At 39.7% G+C, this 24,032-nt stretch overlaps 1 protein-coding gene across 1 annotated transcript in view; it reads right to left on the minus strand.

The window, feature by feature from the left end:
* The window catches only part of ITGA8 (integrin subunit alpha 8), a 171,601-nt gene that overhangs the window by 11,921 nt on the left and 135,648 nt on the right, over positions 1–24,032 (minus strand). The window contains exon 28 of the mRNA XM_070767084.1: positions 14,996–15,097. Within this exon, the coding sequence (XP_070623185.1) occupies positions 14,996–15,097 (102 nt within the window). The remainder of the gene's footprint in view (positions 1–14,995; positions 15,098–24,032) is intronic.

Here is a 24,032-nt window from a genome sequence, read left to right on the forward strand (position 1 = left end):
CACATTAGCCTCTTTGCTATTGGAATCAGCTACCATCCGTATGGGCTGCTGGTGGGCCATAACACTTAATAAAGAACAGTAGTCCTTAAAAATGATTAAAAAATTTATTGTGTTTGGAAAATAAATTCCAAAATGGCTGCTTCTTCAATAACGAACAGATTACTGCACCACGTCCCATCTTTCAGCACCCAGACTGCTTCAAAGCACATCATGAAGCTATTTGCAGACATTTGCTGTATTGCAGGTTCTTGTGGGATAATTCTAGGACTGTCCTTAACCTCATTCCCTAATGAGGAGACTCATATACACTAAAGAAATAATGGTTCCTTCTGTTGGTAAGTTTGAAAAGCTATAGTCCAAGCCACAACCTATTAGGGACCCTTCTTTTCACCAGAAAGCTAATGTTTGACTAAGTGGAGTTGATTTTATCATAATGGCAGTTTTATCTATCAAAATTTTCATTATATCATAATTATACTTTTATTTTAACCTTTATTTTTGAGTGAAACTTTCTGTGAATATTCTTCTCTTTGGGCCCATTTAGAAAGCAAGTTAACACCTCTGAAATCTTGGAAAGTTCTAGCATCCAGGTATATTACACAGGGATGTTGATTTCCAATCCTGAAAATTGTCAGCCACATTTGATTATTAGTAGCATAAGCCATGATATTTTCATTCCAAATCATATGAGAAACTGACATTGTAGAATGTAAAATAGTCTGTGTTGTGTTTTGCTTCGTTGAGTTGCACTGGACTTGGATTTCTGGGTGCAATTCCAGTCCTAATTCTGATCTAGAAAATCTTTCATGACATTGGTTCAGATTACTGGAGAGGGACTATCTTTCTCCATTGTCTCTACTTGTTGAATCTTGATCTATAGGAGGGACACCGAGTCTCATTGACCAGAGAACCATCTTGTGGGGTGCAAGAAATATGCCTTATCCACAGCATTTTTCCTCTCAAATATCACATTACCCAAATTAGGTTAACTCCAAAGCTGTTTTCAGAAAGCATTTAAAACTTATTTATTTCACCTTTCAGGATGATCAGGAAGTGTTTGAAAACTTCAGATCGTGCAGAATGCGACCGTGAGAGCTATCGTGGGGCTTCCTAGATCCGCCCACATTTCTACAACACTCCGTGGCCTGAACTGGTTGCCAATCGGCTTCCGGTCACAATTCAAAGTTTTGGTAATGACCTTTAAAGCCCTTCATGGCATTGGATCAGAATACCTCCGGGACCGCCTTCTACCGCACGAATCCCAGCGGCCGATAAGATCCCACAGAGTTGGCCTTCTCCGGGTCCCGTCAACCAAACAATGTCGTTTGGCGGGCCCCAGGGGAAGAGCCTTCTCTGTGGCGGCCCTGGCCCTCTGGAATCAACTCCCCCTAGAGATTAGAAGGGCCCCCACCCTCCTTGTCTTTCGCAAGTTACTCAAGACCCACCTATATCGCCAGGCACAGGGGAATTAAGACATCTCCCCCAGGCTTTCTTATATTTTATGTTTGGTATGTATGTGTTGTATGGTTTTTAAATTGTTGGGGTTTTTAATGTAAAGGGGAAAGGGGCGGCATACAAATCTAATAAATAACAACAACAACAACAACAACAACAATAATAATAATTTTATTATTAGATTTGTTCCATTGTTATACTGTTTTTATTATTGTTGTGAGCCGCCCCAAGTCTTCGGAGAGGAGCGGCATACAAATCTAATAAACTGAATTGAATTGAATTGAATAGTTAATGTGAGAGAGAGGGGAGGTTTATTGTTGGTAATAACATTTCAAAGCATTTTGAACTACAGATTGCATAGAAAAATTAAAGAAAAAAATCTAAAGGAACAATGTTGATCCATATTTTAGTAAGATATTGTTATTCCAATGTCCCATGTTATCTATCTCTATGTATGCAAACCTATAAATATAGTTAATTAAATATACTATATAGTAAGCTATTATTTACAACTTATACAGATGTTCTGATACTTGGATAGTTTCTGCATTTTTCCATGTGGATTTGTATTTAATGCTATTTTACAAAAAAGAGCAATAATAATTCATAAGTATTTTATATTTTTCTGAAAACATTTTTTGTTGCATTAAAAAATATCAGAAATCTAAGGATGAAAGGCTCAGCAAGTATTTTCTATTCATCCTTTTATCTTACAGGGCTGGCGATACAGATGTGGAAATTTTTATAGAGGTCTTATAGTATCTCCCTTTTTTCTCTCAGTGATTTCTCCTTGGCACTCCTTTCCACACATTTTCACCTTGGTTTCAAAATGAAGTTTTATCAAACTTTTTTTTAAAACACAAGAAGGGGCTCCTGTGAAACCTCTCCAGTGCATATTTAAACTTTTTTCATTTTTTCCTTTAAATGTTCATGGGATACAGGCCAACTTTATAGAAACCTATTTCTGTGTGCATATGTCTCTATTTTAAATCCTATACAATCCTCGGTGGGGATTAAACGTCAAACCATGATCTTTATTTTCCAGCAAAAATAATATTGATTAAAATTAATAATTTTTATACATCAAAATTGCTAAACAAAAAATAAAAAAAGAGGAAGAATGTTCACATTATAGTTTTGCTCTTAGCTAGAAGATGGCCACATTTCTTTATAATACAATCTCATTTTTTTTTAAAAGCACACAACTAATTAATAGAAAACATTGCCATACAATATGATGGGAAACAAAATAAGAGTGAGCTAGGCTCTATTAAATGTTTTTCTTACAAGGTTTTCTATCTTGAAGGAATATGTCTTATATTCTTACATTCTCAAGCCTCAAAAATGGTATGTATATATATATATCATATGTACTCTTTACAATGCAATGGTGGTCTTGCTCATTTTCATATAATATTTAAGGGGGGGAAAGCTGAATCAGAAATGAAGACATTTGTAAAAGAAAAATGGCATGGTGATAGCTGTATAATTGCACATGGTCCCGTAGACAGCCTCCTTTAATTGGGAAAGGTTTTGGGGGCAACCATTCCACAATAAAACACTGCATTAAATATGTTGCTACTTCAGATACCAAATACTATCCAGATGAACATGACAATAATGAAAATTATTTAAAAGGAAGGTTAAAATCTAAGAACAATGTGTCTCTGATTATTAGTACTAGGCAGTAACAATAAAGATGAGCTATTTTACTCATGAGCATCCTGGAAAACATCTAATATCCATTTGTTGGGAAAGGAATGTTGGATGTTAGCTCGTTAGTTTGAGTCAAGAAAGTTCTTAGTTCTCTGCATTCATATATGCAAGGTAAATACAGAAAAAGTTAAGATAATTACAAAAAATTTAATCACATGAAATAATATTATTCTGCTTTTTGAAAGCATTGTAAACCCAATATTATTTCTTCCATATTAGATTGAGATTGGGCTCATTGCTACCTAATTCTGAAAATTATACCATCAACATAACTAGAAGTTGGAAAAAGTTGAATTTAAGGAAGATTAATTAACACTTTTAATCAATAAACAAGAGGCTTTTCTAAGCAAGATACATCAGTTTCTATTATAAATAACCCTAATTATAATAATAGAATAGAATAGAATATAATTTTATTGGCCAAGTGTGATTGGACACACAAGGAATTTGTCTTGGTGCATATGCTCTCAACGTACATAAAATAAAATATACATTTGTCAAGAATCATGTGGTACAACACTTAATGATTGTCATAGGGGTCAAATAAGCAATGAAGAAGCAATATTAATAAAAATCTTAGGATATACGCAACAAGTTACAGTCATACAGTCAACATGGGAGGAAATGGGTGATAGGAATGATGAGAAAAACTAGTAGAATAGAAGTGCAGATTTAGTAGAAAGTCTGACAGTGTTGAGGGAATTATTTGTTTAGTAGAGTGATGGCGTTCGGGAAAAAACTGTTCTTGTGTCTAGTTGTCTTGGTGTGCAGTGCTCTGTAGCGACGTTTTGAGGGTAGGAATTGAAACAATTTGTGTCCAGGATGTGAGGGGTCAGTAAATATTTTACCTGCCCTCTTTTTGACTCGTGCAGTATACAGGTCCTCAATGGAAGGCAGATTGGCAGCAATTGTTTTTTCTGCAATTCTGATTATCCTCTGAAGTCTGTGTCGGTCCTGTTGGGTTGCAGTACCAAACCAGACAGTTATAGAGGTGCAGATGACAGACTCAATGATTCCTCTGTAGAACTGAATCAGCAGCTCCTTGGGCAGTTTGAGCTTCCTGAGCTGGCGCAGAAAGAACATTCTTTGTTGTGCTTTTTTGATGATGTTTTTGATGTTAGGTGACCATTTTAGGTCTTGAGATATGATAGAACCTAGAAATTTGAAGGTCTGTACTGTTGATACTGTGTTGTCTAGTATTGTGAGAGGTGGAAGGGTGGAAGGGTTTCTCTTAAAGTCTACCACCATTTCTACGGTTTTGAGTGTGTTCAGTTCTAGATTGTTCTGGTCACACCACAAGGATAGTTGTTCAACTTCCCATCTGTATGCGGATTCATCGTTGTCTCGAATGAGTCCGATCACTGTTGTATCATCTGCAAACTTCAGTAGTTTAACAGATGGATCGTATGAGATGCAGTCATTAGTGTATAGAGAGAATAGAATTGGGAAATATATGTTCTTTTTAATGTACTTGTGATGTGATATGAATGGATAAAATAATAATGGGAAGAATTTACATTATTATATCATAGCGAACATTTTGTTACTTTCTCCTCACCAGTTTTCATGAAAATTTCAAGATTATTTTATCCACATAGCAATTGGTCTATTGCAAATAAATCTACACATTGCAAATAAGTCCTAACAAGATCAGGAATATTTAATTGTTGTCTTTTATAAGTAGGAAAAAGAAAATCAATTTTGTATGACGACTGTTCTGGATTATAATACTGTAAAGTTGAAGATTGTTTATATGTATTTCTAAACATTTTCAATTTTCACTTTGACTCATATAAAGAAATGTAATATTTCAAATTTCTTTCCTGGAACTACAATTAATATTCTACTGATTGAGTTCTGGAGAACAGTATAAAAAGCATAATCAGTAAAGACTTGAAAAGAATTTCAGCCTACAACACAGCAAGTTGTAGAATTGGCAAATCTCCATAAAACATAGCCAGTTCTGAGAAGACATAAAAGCATTATCATTTTTCAACAGTTTGTAGTCTGTTTTGGGCATCTGGCAATAAAACATCTGTTTGGAAAAATAATCCTCATTCTCAAATAGTCCTTAAAAAACACACACCTGATCATTCTGCATATTTTCAGAAATTTCTTTTGGACACCAGGCTAACAACTGCAGGAAAGCATACCAAAGCAGATGCCATTTTAAAGAACATGTTTCGGTTACAGAATACATGCGGAGCAAATATGTGGACACCTAAGCACCAGAATTTATCTTCCACTGGAATATTTTTTAATTCCTTGGATGAGGAAGGTGCATGAAGGATCAAAACATTCAGCATCCTAGCCTAAAATTAAATCTTCCTTTTTCAAGTGCTATCTGTATAACTGTAACTTTGTTGCTTGTATCGTTACAATTTATAAGGACTGGTTCCTATTCTGTTCCAATGATGAGCCCTTCAAGAAATTGATATACAGTGAACCCTCGAGTTTCGCGTCCTCAAGGATCGCGAAAGGGCTATTTCGCTAGTTTTCAACCCGGAAGTAAACTCCACCATCTGCGCATGCGTGCCCTTCCACGCATGCGTAGATGGTGGAGTTTCCCCACCGGGCAGAGGCTTCCCTGGGTCTTCCCCCTCTTGCCCCAGTAAGACCCCAGCGGCGGTGGGCTGGAGCGCGAGCTTGGGGCAGCCTAGCTCCGCTTCCCAGCTGGGAAGCGGAGCCGGCAACAGCGTGAGCGGGCGGGCGGCGCGCGCGAGCTTGGGGCAGCCTAGCTCTGCTTCCCAGCTGGGAAGCGGAGCCGGCAACAGCGTGGGCGGGCGGGCGGCGCGCGCGAGCTTGGGGCAGCCTAGCTCCGCTTCCCAGCTGGGAAGCGGAGCCGGCAACGCACGCACGCTTGGGGAAACCCCAGATCCGCTCCCCAGCTGGGGAGCAGCCCCAGCAACGCGCGCGCGCTTGGGGCAGCCTAGCTTTGCTTCCCAGCTGGGAAGCGGAGCCGGCAACGCGCGCGCGCTTGGGGAAACCCCAGATCCGCTCCCCAGCTGGGGAGCGGCCCCAGCAACGCGCGCGCGCTCCCCAGCAACGCGCTGCAGCGGTGGAAGTAAAAACACCATCTGCACATGCGCAGATGGTGTTTTTACTTCCGCACCGCTACTTCGCGAAAAATCGATCATCGCTTGGGGTCCTGGAACGGAACCCTCGCGATGATCGAGGGTTCACTGTACACACACAAAGTTTACAGGTGTTAAGTACAGTAGTCCCTCGCTATACCGCGCTTCGCCTACTGCGGCTTCACTTCATCGCGGGTTTCTGAGGAAGTTGATCGGCAGATTTAAACAGCCCGCCGAACTCGATCGGCAGGTTTTTAAAAAAATATATATATCTAAAATTGTAAATACTGTATTTAAATACTGTATCTAAAATAAATACTGTGTGGGAAGGGTTTATAAACACTTAAAACAATGAAAACTTACCAAACAATTACAATATAAATACTTAAATAAGTACTATCAGTCGATAAATTCCCCATTGCGGATTTCACCTATCGCGGCCAGGTCTGGAACGTAACACCAGCGATAGGTGAGGGACTACTGTATATAATTTTCTAATACTTCACTAGCAAAAAGGTTAACTGTATAAAACATATCAGCAGAGGCCAGAAAGCAGTCTGTTGCTATAGCAGCTGGTAATTAAAGTCCTGGGCAGAAATCCAAAAGTTTTCTTTGATGCATTCTCTAATTAACATGACTCACGCTGAATTGACAGGAAGCTTAAAGACACAGTTTTCAGTTTTTTAATTTGTAAAGCACAGAAATAAATCACCAGCATGATCGGATCATCCAGCTCTCATATTTAACATTGATTTCCTAAAATCACATGTTATGAGACTCACCATTAAGTAGCATAAAGGCATGGCCAAGTGTCCTATAGATCTATTCACGCATAGACCACTTCCTGTTCAGAAATTCCTGCCTTCTAACATTCCTGCGTACCCTAGCGTCAATAAGAGGCCTTCCTCTTCCCCCGAGTCACTCATAGGCACCTCTGGAGGTGCTACAGTTTCTGACTGACTTTCAGCCTCTGACTCCACATCCTCTCTGACCTCCTCATTATCAGACGTGGGTTGCAAATACAGTGGCCAAGAATACCAACTCACACCCATCTTTTGATGCTCAGAATCCATGATCAACTGAGCGGGACACAGATGGTCCACAATACTATACCAATCACATATGCAATATATTTATTTATTAGAATCCATGATCAACTGAGCGGGACACAGATGGTCCACAATACTATACCAATCACATATGCAATATATTTATTTATTAGATTTGTATGCCGCCCCTCTCCGCAGACTCGGGGCGGCTAACAACAGTAGAAAGACAATATAAACAAATCTAATATTAAAAGTAATTAAAAAAACCCCAATTTAAGGAACCAATCATACATACAGACATACCATGCATAAATTTTATAAGCCTAGGGGGAACGGAATATGTCAATTCGCCTATGCCTGACGACAGAGGTGGGTTTTAAGGAGCTTAAGAAAGGCAAGGAAGGTGGGAGCAACTCTGATATCTGGGGGGAGCTGGTTCCAGAGGGTCGGGGCTGCCACAGAGAAGGCTCTTCCCCTGGGTCCCGCCAAACGACATTGTTTAGTCGACGGGACCCGGAGAAGGCCAACTCTGTGGGACCTAACTGGTCACTGGGATTCATGTGGCAGAAGACGATCCCGGAGATATTCTGGTTTGATGCCATGAAGGGCTTTATAGGTCATAACCAACACTTACATAATACCATCAATCTACAAATACAATATAAAATACAAAATAACAATAATTTTTTTAATTGGGTATTCATAATCCGTCCAGTGTTACCTCCTGTACTTTTAAAATCTGGATAAAAGATAATTATTCAAATTTCATAGAAACATAGAAGACTGACGGCAGAAAAAGACCTCATGGTCCATCTAGTCTGCCCTTATACTATTTCCTGTATTTTATCTTACAATGGATATATGTTTATCCCAGGCATGTTTAAATTCGGTTACTGTGGATTTACCAATCACGTCTGCTGGAAGTTTGTTCCAAGGATCTACTACTCTTTCAGTAAAATAATATTTTCTCATGTTGCCTTTGATCTTTCCCCCAACTAACTTCAGATTGTGTCCCCTTCTTCTTGTGTTCACTTTCCTGTTAAAAACACTTCCCTCCTGAACCCTATTTAACCCTTTAACATATTTAAATGTTTCGATCATGTCCCCCCTTTTCCTTCTGTCTTCCAGACTATATAGATTGAGTTCATTAAGTCTTTCCTGATACGTTTTATACTTAAGACCTTCCACCATTCTTGTAGCCCGTCTTTGGATTTCTTATATTTCTTTGCATTTCTTATATGCATTTAAAAAGCTATTAACTAATACAGTTTATTTTAGCTGCTTCTTTTCTTATTACATCTGATCATTTAGGCCGCCATCAATCTCCTCAATATATCCTTAATATCAATTTCATATATATTTTTTACCATTACTTTTATTGTCATCACCCTTTAAAAAAGAAAAGAAAGAAACCACAATTCCCAATCATAACAACTAAATTTTAAATTTTATCTAACTGTTACAGGGATCTATGAGAAACAGATACAGTTCTTAGTGGCATATAATATGGGCCTGCTTATTTTTAAAAAAAATTGAAATAAAATTAATAAAATGAGTAACCTAAATATATAGAAATCCTATTTCTGAATTTACACATAACTATATTTTCTGGTTTGACATGTGTCATCTTCCTATTCAATTTGAAATGATGCCTCTCCGAAATAATCCTTATGTTTACTCTAACATAGCTGTGAGACTATTACAGGATTTGTTCATCAGCATTTTCAATAAATTGAACAGATACTCAGTTCCTGAGCTAGTGTACAGATTGGAACATTGACTTAATTTACGGATTTCTCTAAATGTCATAATGCACAAAAAGATCAAAAATGCTTTACAGAATCATGCATACAGTACTGGGCTTTGGAGTTTAGCTGTGGATTATGCAAATTAGAACTCATCACTAATGAGTGGAGGCTATTCTTCCTTTCTGTTAATTTCAGTTACCAAAAGATATTATCTGTTTTGCTCAAGATCTGTTTTTAATAGTCTACCTTTGGATAAATAGGTAGAGAAGTATCTTTCTGAACTCTGGATATTGAGGATGAACAAAATGATTTCCACTTTTTTTTAATGATACCCCAGATACCTTTAATGATACCCCAGATACATGTACAGTGATACCTTGTCTTACAAACTTAATTGGTTCCAGGATGAGGTTCTTAAGGTGAAAAGTTTGTAAGATGAAACAATGTTTCCCAAAGGAATCAGTGGAAAAGCGATTAATGCGTGCAAGCCCAAAATTCACCCCTTTTGCCAGCCAAAGCACCCGTTTTTGCACTGCTGGGATTCCCCTGAGGCTCGCCTCCATGGGAAACCCCACCTCTGGACTTCTGTGTTTTTGCCATGCTGCAGGGGAATCCCAGCAGGAGAATCCCAGCATTGCAAAAATGAGCCTCAGTGAAATTGCAGCATTGCAAAAATGCCGAAGTCCTCAAAACTCTACCTCTGGACCTCTGTGTTTTTGCGATGCTGCAATTTCACTGAGGCTCCCCTCGCTGGGAAACCCCACCTCCAGACTTCTGTTGCCAGCGAAGTGCACATTTTTGCACTGCTGGGATTCCCCTGCAACATCACAAAAACACGGAAATCCAGAGGTGGTGTTTCCCATGGAGGGGAGCCTCAGGGGAATCCCAGCAGCGCAAAAACGGGCACTTCGCTGGCAACGGAATTCCGGAGGCGGGGCATCCCAGCGGTGGTGGTGGGTTTGTAAGGTGAAAATAGTGTGTAAGAAGAAGCAAAAAAATCTTAAACCCCGGGTTTGTATCTCGAAAAGTTTGTATGACGAGGCGTTTGTAAGACGAGGTATCACTGTATTTGGGAACCACAAAGTCTCAAAACAGGGAGACATGCCAGCTACCTCAAGCCCACTGATTGGACTACAGTGGGCTTTTTCTTAGATTTCATAGATAAGATCTTTTCTCATAGTTCTGCTCAAAACAAAAGCAGAACAAACAGATCATTGTTAAGTATGAAGATTTTAATACCGTAATAACCATGGACTACATGCTCCAATCTCAAGTCCTCGGAGAGGGGCAGCATACAAATCTAATAAATTATTATTAATTATTATTACTATTTCAGAACCGGAAACTCTTGAGATAAAAGGCAGAAACAGTCACAGATCTTCTACATCAAACCATAGAATTACTAACTCTAAAAACTAGAACTGGACTTTCCAATTCCCAAGTAAAGGGTCTTATCAATAAAGCTACACATGTTATTTCCCAAACTCTTCTGAAGCAGGAAATACATGTTTTAATTTTAAACTGTCAAATAGGCTTTATGGACACAGCAGTATCAAATTTCACCCCCAATAGAGCAGTGGGAGTAAGAAAGAACTCATAAAAAGTTAGTTCAATACATGTTATTTAAGATATCACCCAATAGGAATTGAATATTAATCATTTTTACTATGGTCCATTTCTGGGAAGTTCCAAGGGTTGAAACCACAGAAGAGACTATAGTATTGAATAATAATAATAACAACAACAACAATGAGGATGATGCCTTAAATGAGACATGCTACATTATGGATATTTCCCCCCATTCTTTCAGATCCAATTACAGTGGTCCCCCGATTATCGCGAGGGTTCCGTTCCAGGACCCCTCGCAATGATCGGTTTTTCGCGAAGTAGCGGTGCGGAAGTAAAAACACCATCTGCGCATGCGCAGATGGTGTTTTTACTTCCGCCGCAGCAGCGAGGAGCCGAAGATTGGGGTTTCCCCGCCGCCCACGCAAACTCCTCGCTGCTGCCGCGCCCGCCGCTTGTCTTGTCCGCCCGCTGCTTGTCCGCCGCCTGCCTGCCCGCGCGCCCGCCGCTCGCCTGCCCTTTGCCCGCCCACGCCGTTCGCTCGTGCCGCTTCCCAGCTGAGTCCTGAAGCCAGAAGGCAAAGGCGAACTTCCGCGTTTGGCTTCGGGACTCAGCTGGGAAGCGGCGCTGGGGTTTCCCCACCGCCCACGCAAACTCCTCGCTGCCGCTCGCCCGCCCTTCGCCCGCCCACGCCGTTCGCTCGCGCCGCTTCCCAGCTGAGTCCTGAAGCCAAACGCGGAAGTTCGCTTCTGGACTCAGCTGGGAAGTGGCGCGAGCGAACGGCGTGGGTGGGCAAAGGGCGGGCGAGCGGCAGCGAGGAGTTTGCGTGGGCAGTGGGGAAACCCCAGCGCCGCTTCCCAGCTGAGTCCCGAAGCCAAACGCGGAAGTTCGCCTTTGCCTTCTGGCTTCAGGACTCAGCTGGGAAGCGGCGCGAGCGAAGGGCGTGGGCGGGCGAGCGGCGGGCGCGCGGGCAGGCAGGCGGCGGACAAGCGGCGGGCGGACAAGACAAGCGGCGGGCACGGCAGCAGCGAGGAGTTTGTGTGGGCGGTGGGGAAACTCCTCGCTGATGCCCGGCGCTCGCCCTCCCGCCAGCAAGAGGGGGAAGACCCAGGGAAGCCGCCCAGCAGCTGATCTGCCTGGCGCCATCTACGCATGCGTGGCCATAGAAAAAGGGCGCGCATGCGCAGATGGTGTTTTGACTTCCGGGTTGAAAAATCGCCATATAGCCTTTCGCAATGATCGGGATCGCGAAACGCGGGGGATCACTGTATTCATTTCCCTGAACAAATCCTGCAGTTTTCTTTACAAGACCTTTGCAGAAATGGTTTTCTATTGGCTATTGCTATTTGCTAATTCCTAAGAGTGAGAGAAAATGACTAGCCCAAGGTCACTTTGAGTCTAAGGCAGGACTATAACTCACAATCTCCTGTGAGTTTAACCTGATGTCTTAAACATAATGAAACCATCCTTTTTAGCCTTATGCCTTAACCATTATGAATCATGAAAACAGGAGATTGTAAATTAAAGTCCCACTTAGTCATGAAGGCCAGCTGGATTACTTTGGGCCACTCATTCTTTATCAGTCCAACTCACCTCACAGTGTTTTGGAGAAAATAAGAGGAGGAAGGTGTATTGGATATGTTCGCTACCTTGAAACATTTATAAAAATAATAAAGTCAGAAATACAAATAAGTAAATAAATAAATGGAATAGTTAAACTTCACTAGTCTCATTATTGATTATACAGTATAGTGGCAACAAAAGTGACAAAAGGTCTCTTTTTAAACTGACTTGTTGCTTTCTATGAAGAAATGGATTTTAACAACATGTGCAAAGCCACTATGAAGAATATTGTTAGACGTTAACAAACAATATTTTTTGGATTTGCTTAGAGTTAGATTTAGAATGGAGAAATCTAGTTGACTCAATTTAAATTCAGTCTTGTCCAGTTTGGAAAGTGTCTGATCTTGTGCTTCAGGAGGAAATGGATTTTGGGTCTATAACCTGCCTCCTACTATTTATTGCATATCAGTCCTTCCTGACTGGTGAAGATCTCCCAACATGTAGCATGTGACTGAGTCCATGTAACTTCCTAAAGGATGAAAGATATGGTTCATCTGCTTTAAAAGTGGTAAGACTACATCTCCTTAAAAAAAAAAAAAAAATTAGACCCAACAGTCCTCAACAACTTTTGTCTAGATTCTGATCTCCAATTTCTGCAAGGCTCTAACTACAAGAGGCCTTAAATGAAGCAGATTGTCTGGAACCATTTTAGACAGACTTCTTGTTGACTATACCATAGAAATGGCATTAAGTACACTTCTCTGATATCCAGAGTTCCAAAGACTAGGGTGGTGCTCTCTGATCTCTCATGATATGATTAATAACAGAGTGTGAAGATGTAGTTACTGTGTAGTTAGCTGCAATAGGCATGAACAGGCCAGCATAGATACAACAGCATATTTTGACTCAAACTGGAACTGTGAAATAATAGGCAAATCCCCTGTAATTTATATTCTGGGCCCACAAGGTCATAATACTAGAAAGAGTGCGCTCAAATATGAATGTTCTAAGTTTCCCCTCGAAACAGTTGAAGTTAAGGGTCATCTAAAAGTTAGCCTCACTTTAACAGGACTTAACACAACAATATATATATTCAATATATTAGATTAGATTAGATTTATTGGATTTATATGCCGCCCCTCTCTGTAGACTCGGGGCGGCTCACAACAATGGTAAAAAACAATACATAGTAACAAATCTAATATTTAGCAATCTAAATTACAGTTTTAGGTTAAAAAATCCAAAAGAAACCCCAATATATAAAAAACAAGCACACAGTCGAATCATACACAGAAACTACATGGGCAAGGGGGAGATGTTTCAATTCCCCCATGCCTGATGGCAGAGGTGGGTTTTAAGGAGTTTCCGAAAGGCAAGGAGGGTGGGGGCAATCCTAATCTCTGGGGGGAGCTGGTTCCAGAGGGTCGGAGCCACCACAGACAAGGTTCTTCCTCTGTTATAACCTTATAACAGTAAGGATATGATCATTCTTGCTTTAAAAATTCTTATAATCTTCTCTTCCTTTCTATATGTGAATCCAATAAAAATTAATGGAAAGAGATGGAATCCAAAATCTCTTGAACATAAAATGCCTCAAGCCTTGGCATTGTACCCCTCCTAGTTAATATCTACATGAATCTTCTGGGTGAGGTCATCTGATGCCATTGTGTCAGCTGTCACCAGATGATAATACTCAACCAATATATCCTCACCCGCTACGTTGTTGAAAAATTGGGTGATTTTAGAAATGTGAATTATAAGCAAAGAAACAAATGTATTTCAGTATATGTGTAATTGTTCTGTCTGGGTCCCCCCAGACGCCAACACCAGCTAAAAAGAGTAGCCAGACACACTGGTAAAAAGCAAAGGCAGTTTATATATTTGAAAGCAAACACAGGTAACAAAAACTGTTCTTACAGACAGGAACGTTATGAAGCTTCACAGAGGTTTCACGACGGCCAGGCAATAAAACAGGATTCTTGCTGGCAAAAACAACACTGGAGGTAATAAAACCCACGCCTCCCCCAAGTCTTCAGCCTTCGAAGACACAAGCCAGGATCAGAGACGCCAAGAATCGAAGCAAGGTCACAGGACTCCCAATTGATAACTCTCCACAATACAGTAAGGGCGGGCCTGCCTTTTCAACCCTGCTGAGGAGAACCACACCCAAACCCAGCTGTTACCAATTCAGGGATGGAAATACCTTGCTAATTGGCCCCTTCTTTGGGCTGCCCGTCTCTGCCTCATATCTATGATAGCCTGGGCGTCTTCATCTAATGAATCCAGGCTACTCGCTGGGGAGAGCCCCCCCCCCAGGGGTCTCAGGCTGCTCTTCCTCCTCCTCTTCCTCTTCTGCCTGGTCCTCCCACTCCTGTTGATCGTCCTCCCCCTCTGAGCATGGATCCGGCAGAGTTCCAGCCATTCCCTGAGGAGCCTCAGGTTGAATCACAACAGTAATATGGCATACAAATCCAATAAATAAATATATAAATATATAAATAAAATAAATGATGTAGTCATTCCCTGTGACTACTGCCATTTCTAAGATATACCAGAACCATATCTCTGAGATATTAGGATTTGCATTTTCTGCCATTATATACAACTAAGAACTATTAAAATGGAAACGGAACCCAACACGAGGATTATTTGAAAACTTAGATGACTATCTTTTAAAAAAAACATCCAAAGAATGGATTTACATTAGAAAACACAGGAAACTCTTATCTTGAAACTCCTGTCTATAAATATATTCTGTCACAGTAATCAAAATTATTCAAACAACAGACATTAATGTTCTATATTTATTTTCAGTGCTACTCACAGCTATGCTTCCTTCAGGAAGTTTTGCTGGATGAACTTTGTATGGCATCTTCTTGACTTCAAATGACACACCGATGGATAGAGCATAGCGGAAATTTTTCCTCTGTAAAATATGATACAGAAAAAGTTTTTATTAGCCTCTTTAGGTGAATAAAATAAATAATGAAATTATCAATTCATAATGGGACAGTCTTAGTGAGTTTGGGACTTAGAAAGGAGATGAACAAGAAAGCAGAAAGAAAACAAGATAAAAATATATAAATCTATATACATAATAGAAAAAGTAGATGTATGTTTTTCTCTTTCTTCCACAATGATAGAATTAAAAGTTATCAGTTACAGAAAGAATCAGGATTGATTTTTCATTATTTAGAATTTATTCAACTAAGGAATTCACTGCTTCCTTATAGGAGAGCCACAAATTTAGATAGTGTAGAAAAAGTAAGTAAATTTATGGAACAACTATTATTGTCTCCACATTCAGCCTGTGAGCTTCTTTGCTTGGATCCTATGTGAATAAAATGCTGGACTAGCTATGGGGAAAGAACTATTGCTAATCAAACTGTTTGGACAAGCATTCCAATATCTTACCAATGGCCAAGCTGGATGACACTAATCATTTTGAGGCAAAATTATCTAAAACATACTTGTTTTCTCATCGCTAATACAGATTGTTAGTCTAATTGGGAAGAACTCTTGTTATATTGTTATGAAGAAAATTCGCATGTTAAAAAAATTGTTAGTGTTGAGGTTGCTTGCTGTAGTCTGGCTTGCTCGGTGCTCATTGTGTTGTCTGCGGTGAAAGCAGCTTGGCACAACAGACTCTTGCTAGATGATCACGAAGGTTACATTATTGACAGATGGCCTCGCAGTATCAGCAGTCGGTGTGGTGATGGTGACTTGGCACATGGTGGAGATGTGTCATCGGGTGTGCTTTCTGCTTTGTGCTTTTTGAATCAAAGGCAGCAAACTTCCTCATCACTGTCAGGTGAGAAGTCTTGCCCCAAACTCTCATGATGCACCCAAAACGTCTTTCACATGCTTTTTGGGCTGCTTGGCTACTGTAGTGCCTCACTCAATCTAGTGGATGCCTCGGCTGCGCTGGCCTTGTCCAGAGCAATCTGGAGAATGAGGGTGGTCTCTGAAAGAAACCTCTATTGAAGGTTAATGTCCCAAATTCCACAGATCACTCAGTCAAGCAGTAGCTCATCTAGATCACGGAACTCACAATGGGCAGCTGCCTTGCTCAGCACAATGGGTATAATGGACTCCCTCTCTTTCTTGTTCTGCAGATTGAAGGGATGCCGCTGCATGAATATGGAGGGTTCGGAGGAATAAGGGGTCTTAAGCATTGTCAGTAGGGTGGACCAGGTGGCTGGTTGGTTGGCGAGTGCCTCGGCTATTTTGAACACATCTGTAGTAGCTCAAGAAGAGTGCTCGTTTGCGGTTATCCAATAGCCCAAGGAGATCATTTGCCTCCATGAAGCATTCAAAGTGAGTTATGTAGGTATCCCAGTGCTCCCGTGCTGGGGTAAAGTGACTAGGTGGGGCGTGTGTCATTATGCTGGCTGAGTTGGCTCTTTAGAAAGGCCATTTGTCAAAGACTTACCGCCTCGAGCTGGATTGCGAGAGGTCAGCTCCACTCTGCCTTGCAATCCCATCCTTGTCGCCAGTGTTAGATAGGTTGAACGGAAGAGGCAGACAGAAACAACAGCTCTTTATTTGACAACTGTTTACAGCTCAGCAAAGGCTCTGTCTGACAGCCAGCCTTTTTATAGGAAGCTGCCAGACAGTCTAGCCAATCATAAATCAGTATTTTCCTCCAGAATGGAGGAATGACTGAAGACAATGGGCTTCAGTCTGAAAATGTAACAGAAATAATTCAAATGCCCTAATGCCTCCACAATGCTGGAGCAGAGACCATGAACTTTGTGTTTTTTACATCTTGACCCTTTCTATGTCCTTTATGTGTGGCTTTGTATTCTCTCATCAATTAGTACAGGTGGAGAGCCAAGCAACATATATTTAAATCCCTCATCATCTTAATAGCCCTCCTCTATCCTACTATTGTCCATTTTGAATGATGGTGCCCAAAATAATAAAGAACAACACTAAAAGGATCTAACCAGAGCAAAATAAGTGGAACAATTACTTTCCATGATTTGGACTCTACTTCTGTTAATGTGCCCCAAAGTAGTACAGTGATACCTCATCTTACAAACGCCTCATCATACAAACTTTTTGAGATACAAACCCGGGGTTTAAGATTTTCTTGCCTCTTCTTACAAACTATTTTCACCTTACAAACCCACCGCCGCCGACGGGATGCCCTGCCTCCGGACTTCCGTTGCCAGCGAAGCACCCGTTTTTGCACTGCTGGGATTCCCCTGAGGCTCCTCTCCATGGGAAACCCCACCTCTGGACTTCCGTTGCCAGCGAAGCACTTGTTTTTGCGATGCTGGGATTCCCCTGCTGGGATTCCCCTGCAGCATCGCAAAAACACAGAAGTCCAGAGGTGGGATTTCCTATGGAGGGGAACCTCAGGGGAATCCCAGTAGCACAAAAACGGGCGCTTCATCTGGCAAAAGGGGTGAATTTTGGGCTTGCACGCATTAATCGCTTTTCCATTGATTCCTATGGGAAACATTGTTTTGTCTAACAAACTTTTCACCTTAAGAACCTCGTCCCAGAACCAATTAAGTTTGTAAGACAAGGTATCACTGTATTTGCATTTTTTAAAGCAACAGGATTGTATTTAACTTGTGTTCTACAACTTGATATGTCTTCTAGCCAAACCATACCTTCTTCATCCCATACTTAGGCCTTTCATTTTCTTCCAATCCAGGTGCAGCATTTTACACTTCTCTTTGTTAAATTCCGTCCTTTTCATTTTATCCAAATTTTCTCACTTTATGGTTATTATCAGTCACCATTGTAGTAATGTCTTATAATCTTTTCAATCACCATCACCATAATCAAATTCTTTATAAGTTCTGAATTATGCAGTACAGTTGCAAAAGAAGACACTATAAACTCTGGGAAAGATCACTCACATATGTCTTTCTACACACCCTAGGGCCCCTTAATTTTCCTGTTGAACTTCAGAATTGCTCTTCAAGGAACTGTGTTGCCTTTTTTGGGAAGTGCTGTTCTAATCCTGTCAGCATTTTTAAATTTCCCTCCTCTCTGGTTTATCGTTGTAAATGACAGTTCCACAGTATTATTATTTTGAAACATCGGCATGATCTGAAGAGAATTTTCAAATGAGGGTATGGATCTCATTTTTATTAGCTGTCCTATAGTTTTAGAAGTCCAGAATAAATTACTAGATCTTAATGATTTTAACAGTCTAACCTAAATCAATGCACATAAAAGTCACAAAGTCATGATTACAACTGCAATAAACATATCGAAATACTCTTGGAAACTAAAATAATTTAACAGAAAAATAAGTTAAAGATATTTCTACTCTTAAGACATATTTTATTTATTTATTTGATTTATATGCCAATTTTGCCAATACAGTGTTCCCTCGATTTTTGCGGGTTCGAACTTCGCGGAAAGTCTATACCACGGTTTTTCAAAAATATTAATTAAAAAAATACTTTGCGGGTTTTTTCTCTATACCACGGTTTTTCCCACCCGATGACGTCATGTGTCATCGCCAAACTTTCATCTGCCTTTAATAATTTTTTTAAAAAATAAACTTTAATAAATAAACATGGTGAGTAATAATCTGAATGGTTGCTAAGGGAATGGGAAATTGCAATTTAGGGGTTTAAAGTGTTAAGGGAAGGCTTGTGATACTGTTCATAGCCAAAAATAGTTTATTTACTTCCGCATCTCTACTTTGCGGAAATTCAACTTTCGCGGGCGGTCTTGGAACGCATCCCCCGTGAAAAGTGAGGGAACACTGTACTGTAATTTTTATTTTTGCCAATATGCAGTATTGGTATTGTAAGGAAATATGCATTGACAGATTCCTGATGTACACCTAAGGAAGATCATATTGGTTCTCCACTACAAGAGAAATTTTGGGTCTTTTTTTGTACACATTAATGAGACCACGATTTTTATCTCACTAGTGATAAATATTTATATTCCTTGGAATTTCCTGCAGTGTCAGCATGCTCCCGCATACTTGCAGCTATCCCTTTCCCCTTTGCAGCTGCTGTTCTGAGCAGGCCTCCTATAGTTATTTTATCTCTCATCAGCAAGAGGATTTATGAGTAAGCTAGACCCTGACCTTTGCCCCGGTAGGTGGAGCATACACAAACAGATACTCATTCAAAAGCTCAAGTGACGAGTTTCTAGCTTTTTTCTTGTGGGACAAAATCAGCTGACCAAACTCTCTTCTTCTTGAATTCAGATGTCGGCATTATTAACACCAGGCATTTAAAAAAAAAACCACAGTGCAGCTTCCCAGATATCCAGAACAGCTAACATTGAAAAATTATCTTCATACCATGTGGCTGCTTTTTATTTATATTTTTGAAGCCTATCACTGAGTGGCCAGCTGGACATCATCAAATCAATACATACATGCTAATTTATACGTACAGCAACAATTTAAAAAGCGGAGAATGGGAGATTTCCCTTTGCTCTTTTTAATTTTAAATTTTGCTTGAGCAAGACTTATCCAAATACAGTAGAGGAACATTTTTTCAGGATACTTCGAACATAGACCAGTCTGTTGTAAGAGACCACCTGACCAATTGTCCACCAAGATTACTTTAAACCTGAATCCATCAACTTGGCTTAAACTTATCAACTGTAGTCATTAGTAATATTAACCTATTAAAGCCTAAAAATTACTCATAAAGGCAATTTTTTTCTTTCAAAAGGATATAGAGTTTAAAGGGATAGGAATTTAATTTGCAATGGATATTAAAGGGCAATTATACAGCAGTCAAGATAGTGGAAGCAATAGGAGAGACCGTTTTAGAAACAGGGTGAGTGAAAATATTATAGCATGGAGCAGAATAATAATAATAATAATAATAATAATAATAATAATAATTATTATTATTATTATTATTATTATGTCAGTACAACACAGCCAACGAGATCACTATGCTGGATTTCATATTTCATCACCAGTCGGGCGCTTCCCAAGCACATAGGACTGCGTGATGTAGCGGCGAATTATGTTTGCAGATCCCAGTAAAGCAGCCTTTTGCAACTGACAGATGGAGATTTTGTCAATTCCAATGGTTTTCAAATTTCCGCTGAGATCCTTTGGCACTGCGCCCAGTGTGCCAAGTACCACTGGGACCACTTTCACTGGCTTATGCCAGAGTCGTTGCAGCTCGATTTTTAGATCTTCGTATTTCACTAATTTCTCTAGCTGCTTCTCCTCAATTCTGCTGTCTCCTGGGATTGCGATGTCGATGATCCATACTTTCTTGTTGTTGTTGTTATTATTAATTAGATTTGTATGCCGTCCCTCTCTGAAGACTCGGGGTGGCTCACAACAACATAAATAGTGTATAAATCCAATTTTAAAAAAATACAATTTAAAACCCTTATAATAAAATAATCACACAATCCAATCAAACCATACACCAACCTTGACAATTGGTGTGTGTGTCAATTTCCCCATGCCTGATGGCAAAGATGAGTTTTTAATCACTTATGAAAGGTGAGGAGGGTGGGGGCAATCCTAATCTCTGGAGGGAGTTGGTTCCAGAGGGCCGGGTCCCCCACAGAGAAGGCTCTTCCCCTGGGTCTCGCCAGACGACATTGTTTAGTCGACGGGACCCAGAGAAGGCCAACTCTGTGGGACCTGATCGACTGCTGGGATTCGTGCAGCAGAAGGCAGTCCCAGAGGTATTCTGATCCGATGCCAGAACCTTCTAAAATTTTAAATCATACTCATTGATACGATTTTTATCGTCAAAATGTAAATGCTAGGCTGTGCTTTATATCAAATTTAGAATAAGAGATTTTACCATTTACATCATAGATAATTTTGTCCTGACTTTTATATGAATCAAATAGAGCTAATTTTGGATATCCAGCACAAGTTGTATAGAACTGAATAAAATGTGTTATCAGAATTAAACAAGCATATTTAACCTTATTCTGATTTAAAAAGGAAATCTATTTGATTTGAATGAATAATTCGATAAAGAGAAGCATTATGTGGGAAAGAGTCAAGGATCTCTTCCTTGGTCTCTTCTGATTCAAAATGTCCTTCCTCCTAAAGCAGCTTTTTGTGTTTCAAAACAAAAAGTAGATTAATATCACACTCTTTGGTTTAGCCTTTAGTGTTGAATAACTGCAAATGAAAAGAAATTGGAACAGCACTTATTGATTTTATTCTTATAATCACAGAACAGAAAGAGACATGGTTTGGTCTCAAATTCCTTTCCCTTCTCGATGATCTCAATAATTCAGATAATATTTTGTCAGGGACTTTATAAACAGTTTTTATTTCCACTTTATTGTTGCCAATGTCTACTATTATTGACAAAATAATAAGAGAAAGAGAGAGGGGGGAAGGAGAAGAGGGGAGAGCGGAGTGGAGAGGAGAGGAGTTGGATTCTTGATGTAGAATCCTCCTATGATATTAAAGTCTTCTGTAAAATGAATTCTTAAGATAAAATAACAATCTCCACTATAATAAATGAATCATCATTTAAAATGATATCATGTGATGTTTTAATGTTATCTTTTTTCCTAATCTTTTAAAATTATTTCCAGCTACTGAATCCACAAAGATGGAAAACATGTTTATCATTAATCTCCTGGTATATGACTACAACAGTATGCATTTTTCACTGCATTCCACTTTCCTTATTTGAGGTCATGGGATCACCCAGTTCACTCTGTATAATTTCTTGATGGCTTCCTGTAGTAATAATACTGTCTCTCCCAGATAGGGTTATCTGTAAATGCCATCAATGTACTCCCACCTCTATTCTACAGATGATAATAAAAATAAAAAAGATCTTGAACTGGTCAGCGATAGGCATCAAAAAGGGACATAATTCTCCTTGCATAAAGATATATAAGCATCCAATGAAAATAAGACTCTAATTCAGGATCCTATTCCATGTGTTTGTTTACTTATTTATTTGTTTCCTCCCTTTATTATTTTTATAAATAACTGAAAACAGTGAAAATATCCAACATACAGTGATACCTTGTCTTACAAACTTAATTGGTTCCGGTACGAGGTTCTTAAGTTGAAAAGTTTGTAAGATGAAACAATGTTTCCCATAGGAATCAATGGAAAAGCGATTAATGCGTGCAAGCCCAAAATTCACCCCTTTTGCCAGCCGAAGTGCCCATTTTTGCACTGCTGGGATTCCCCAGAGGCTCCCCTCCATGGGAAACCCCACCTCCGGACTTCTGTGTTTTTGCGATGCTGCAGGGGAATCCCAGCTGGGGAATCCTAGCATCGCAAAAACGAGCGCTTCGCTGGTAACGGAAGTCGAGGTGGGGTTTCAAAGCTAAGGGAGCATCAGTGAAGTCGCACCGAAGTCCTCGAAACCCCACCTCCAGACCTTATTTTTGCGATGCTGTGATTTCACTGAGGCTCCTCTCGCTGGGAAACCCCACCTCCGGACTTCCGTTGCCAGCGAACCACCTGTTTTTGCGCTGCTGGGATTCCCCTGCTGCATCACAAAAACATGGAAGTTTGGAGGTGGGGTTTCCCATGGAGGAGAGCCTCAGGGGAATCCCAGCAGCACAATAACGGGTGCTTTGCTGGCAACAGAAGTCCGGAGACAGGGCATCCCAGTGGCGGCGGTGGGTTTGTAAGGTGAAAATAGTTTGTAAGAAGAGGCAAAAAAATCTTAAACCCCGGTTTTGTATCTCGAAAAGTTTGTATGACGAGGCGTTTGTAAGATGAGGTATCACTGTATTGGAAATGTAAAGGTGAGATTGGCTCTTATTACCATCTTTGGTGGAAGTATGACAAAGCAAAATGTTTTTGGAATACAATTACAAATTGGCTGGAAGAAATTTTAGGCATTAAAATAGAAAAAAAATCCAGAAAGCTTTTTGCTAGGAATATTCTATCAAAAATTAGAAAAACACCAAATATATTTGTTTATCCATATAACTACAGTGGCCAGGTTAATTTATGCCCAATATTGGAAGAATGAAGCAATCCCTCTGGAGGAAGAGATAATAGAAAAGATCATACTCTGCGCAGAAATGGATAAGTTAACGTTAGAAATCAAAAATAAGGAAGAATCAGATTTTTATAAGTGTTGGGAGAGGTTCTATTACTGGTTAGAGAAAAAAAGAAAAAACCGTGGTTAAAATAAGATCAGAAAAACATTTATTTGACAAAGCTATTGCTGGTATTAGAATCTATTGTTAATATTAAGATATAGAATGTTTTGTATAATTTAAGATGTGTATTCATTTCCAAAACTGGCATATGCATATAACTTAATAGAGCTATAATAGAATGTTACCATAGTTGGAACCCTTTTTTCTATAGGATATGCTGCAAATTCATCCAAATACTGTTTGTTTTTCTTTGTTTTTGGCTTTCTTTTAAATGTAGTAGTATTGATTTATGTATTGTATGTATATATGTATATAAATTTAAAATTATATAAAAATTATATTAAAAAAAAAAAAGAAAATATCCAACATATCTTTTTCCTCCTTTCCCCCACAATAACAACCCTGGGAGGTGAATTGGGCTGAGAGGGAGTACCACCTGAAGACTACCCAACTGTCTTTCATAACTCAGGTGAGACTAGAATTCTCCTGCTTTCTAAACTGGTGCCTTAACCACTAGATCAAAGTGGCTCATTCAAATGTAAGTTAGAAACATAGAAACATAGAAACATAGAAGACTGATGGCAGAAAAAGACCTCATGGTCCATCTAGTCTGCCCTTATACTATTTCCTGTATTTTATCTTACAATGGATATATGTTTATCCCAGGCATGTTTAAATTCAGTTACTGTGGATTTACCAACCACGTCTGCTGGAAGTTTGTTCCAAGGATCTACTACTCTTTCAGTAAAATAATATTTTCTCATGTTGCCTTTGATCATTCCCCCAACTAA

The sequence above is a fragment of the Erythrolamprus reginae genome, chromosome Z (assembly GCF_031021105.1).
Source record: "Erythrolamprus reginae isolate rEryReg1 chromosome Z, rEryReg1.hap1, whole genome shotgun sequence".
NCBI lineage: Eukaryota > Metazoa > Chordata > Lepidosauria > Squamata > Dipsadidae > Erythrolamprus > Erythrolamprus reginae.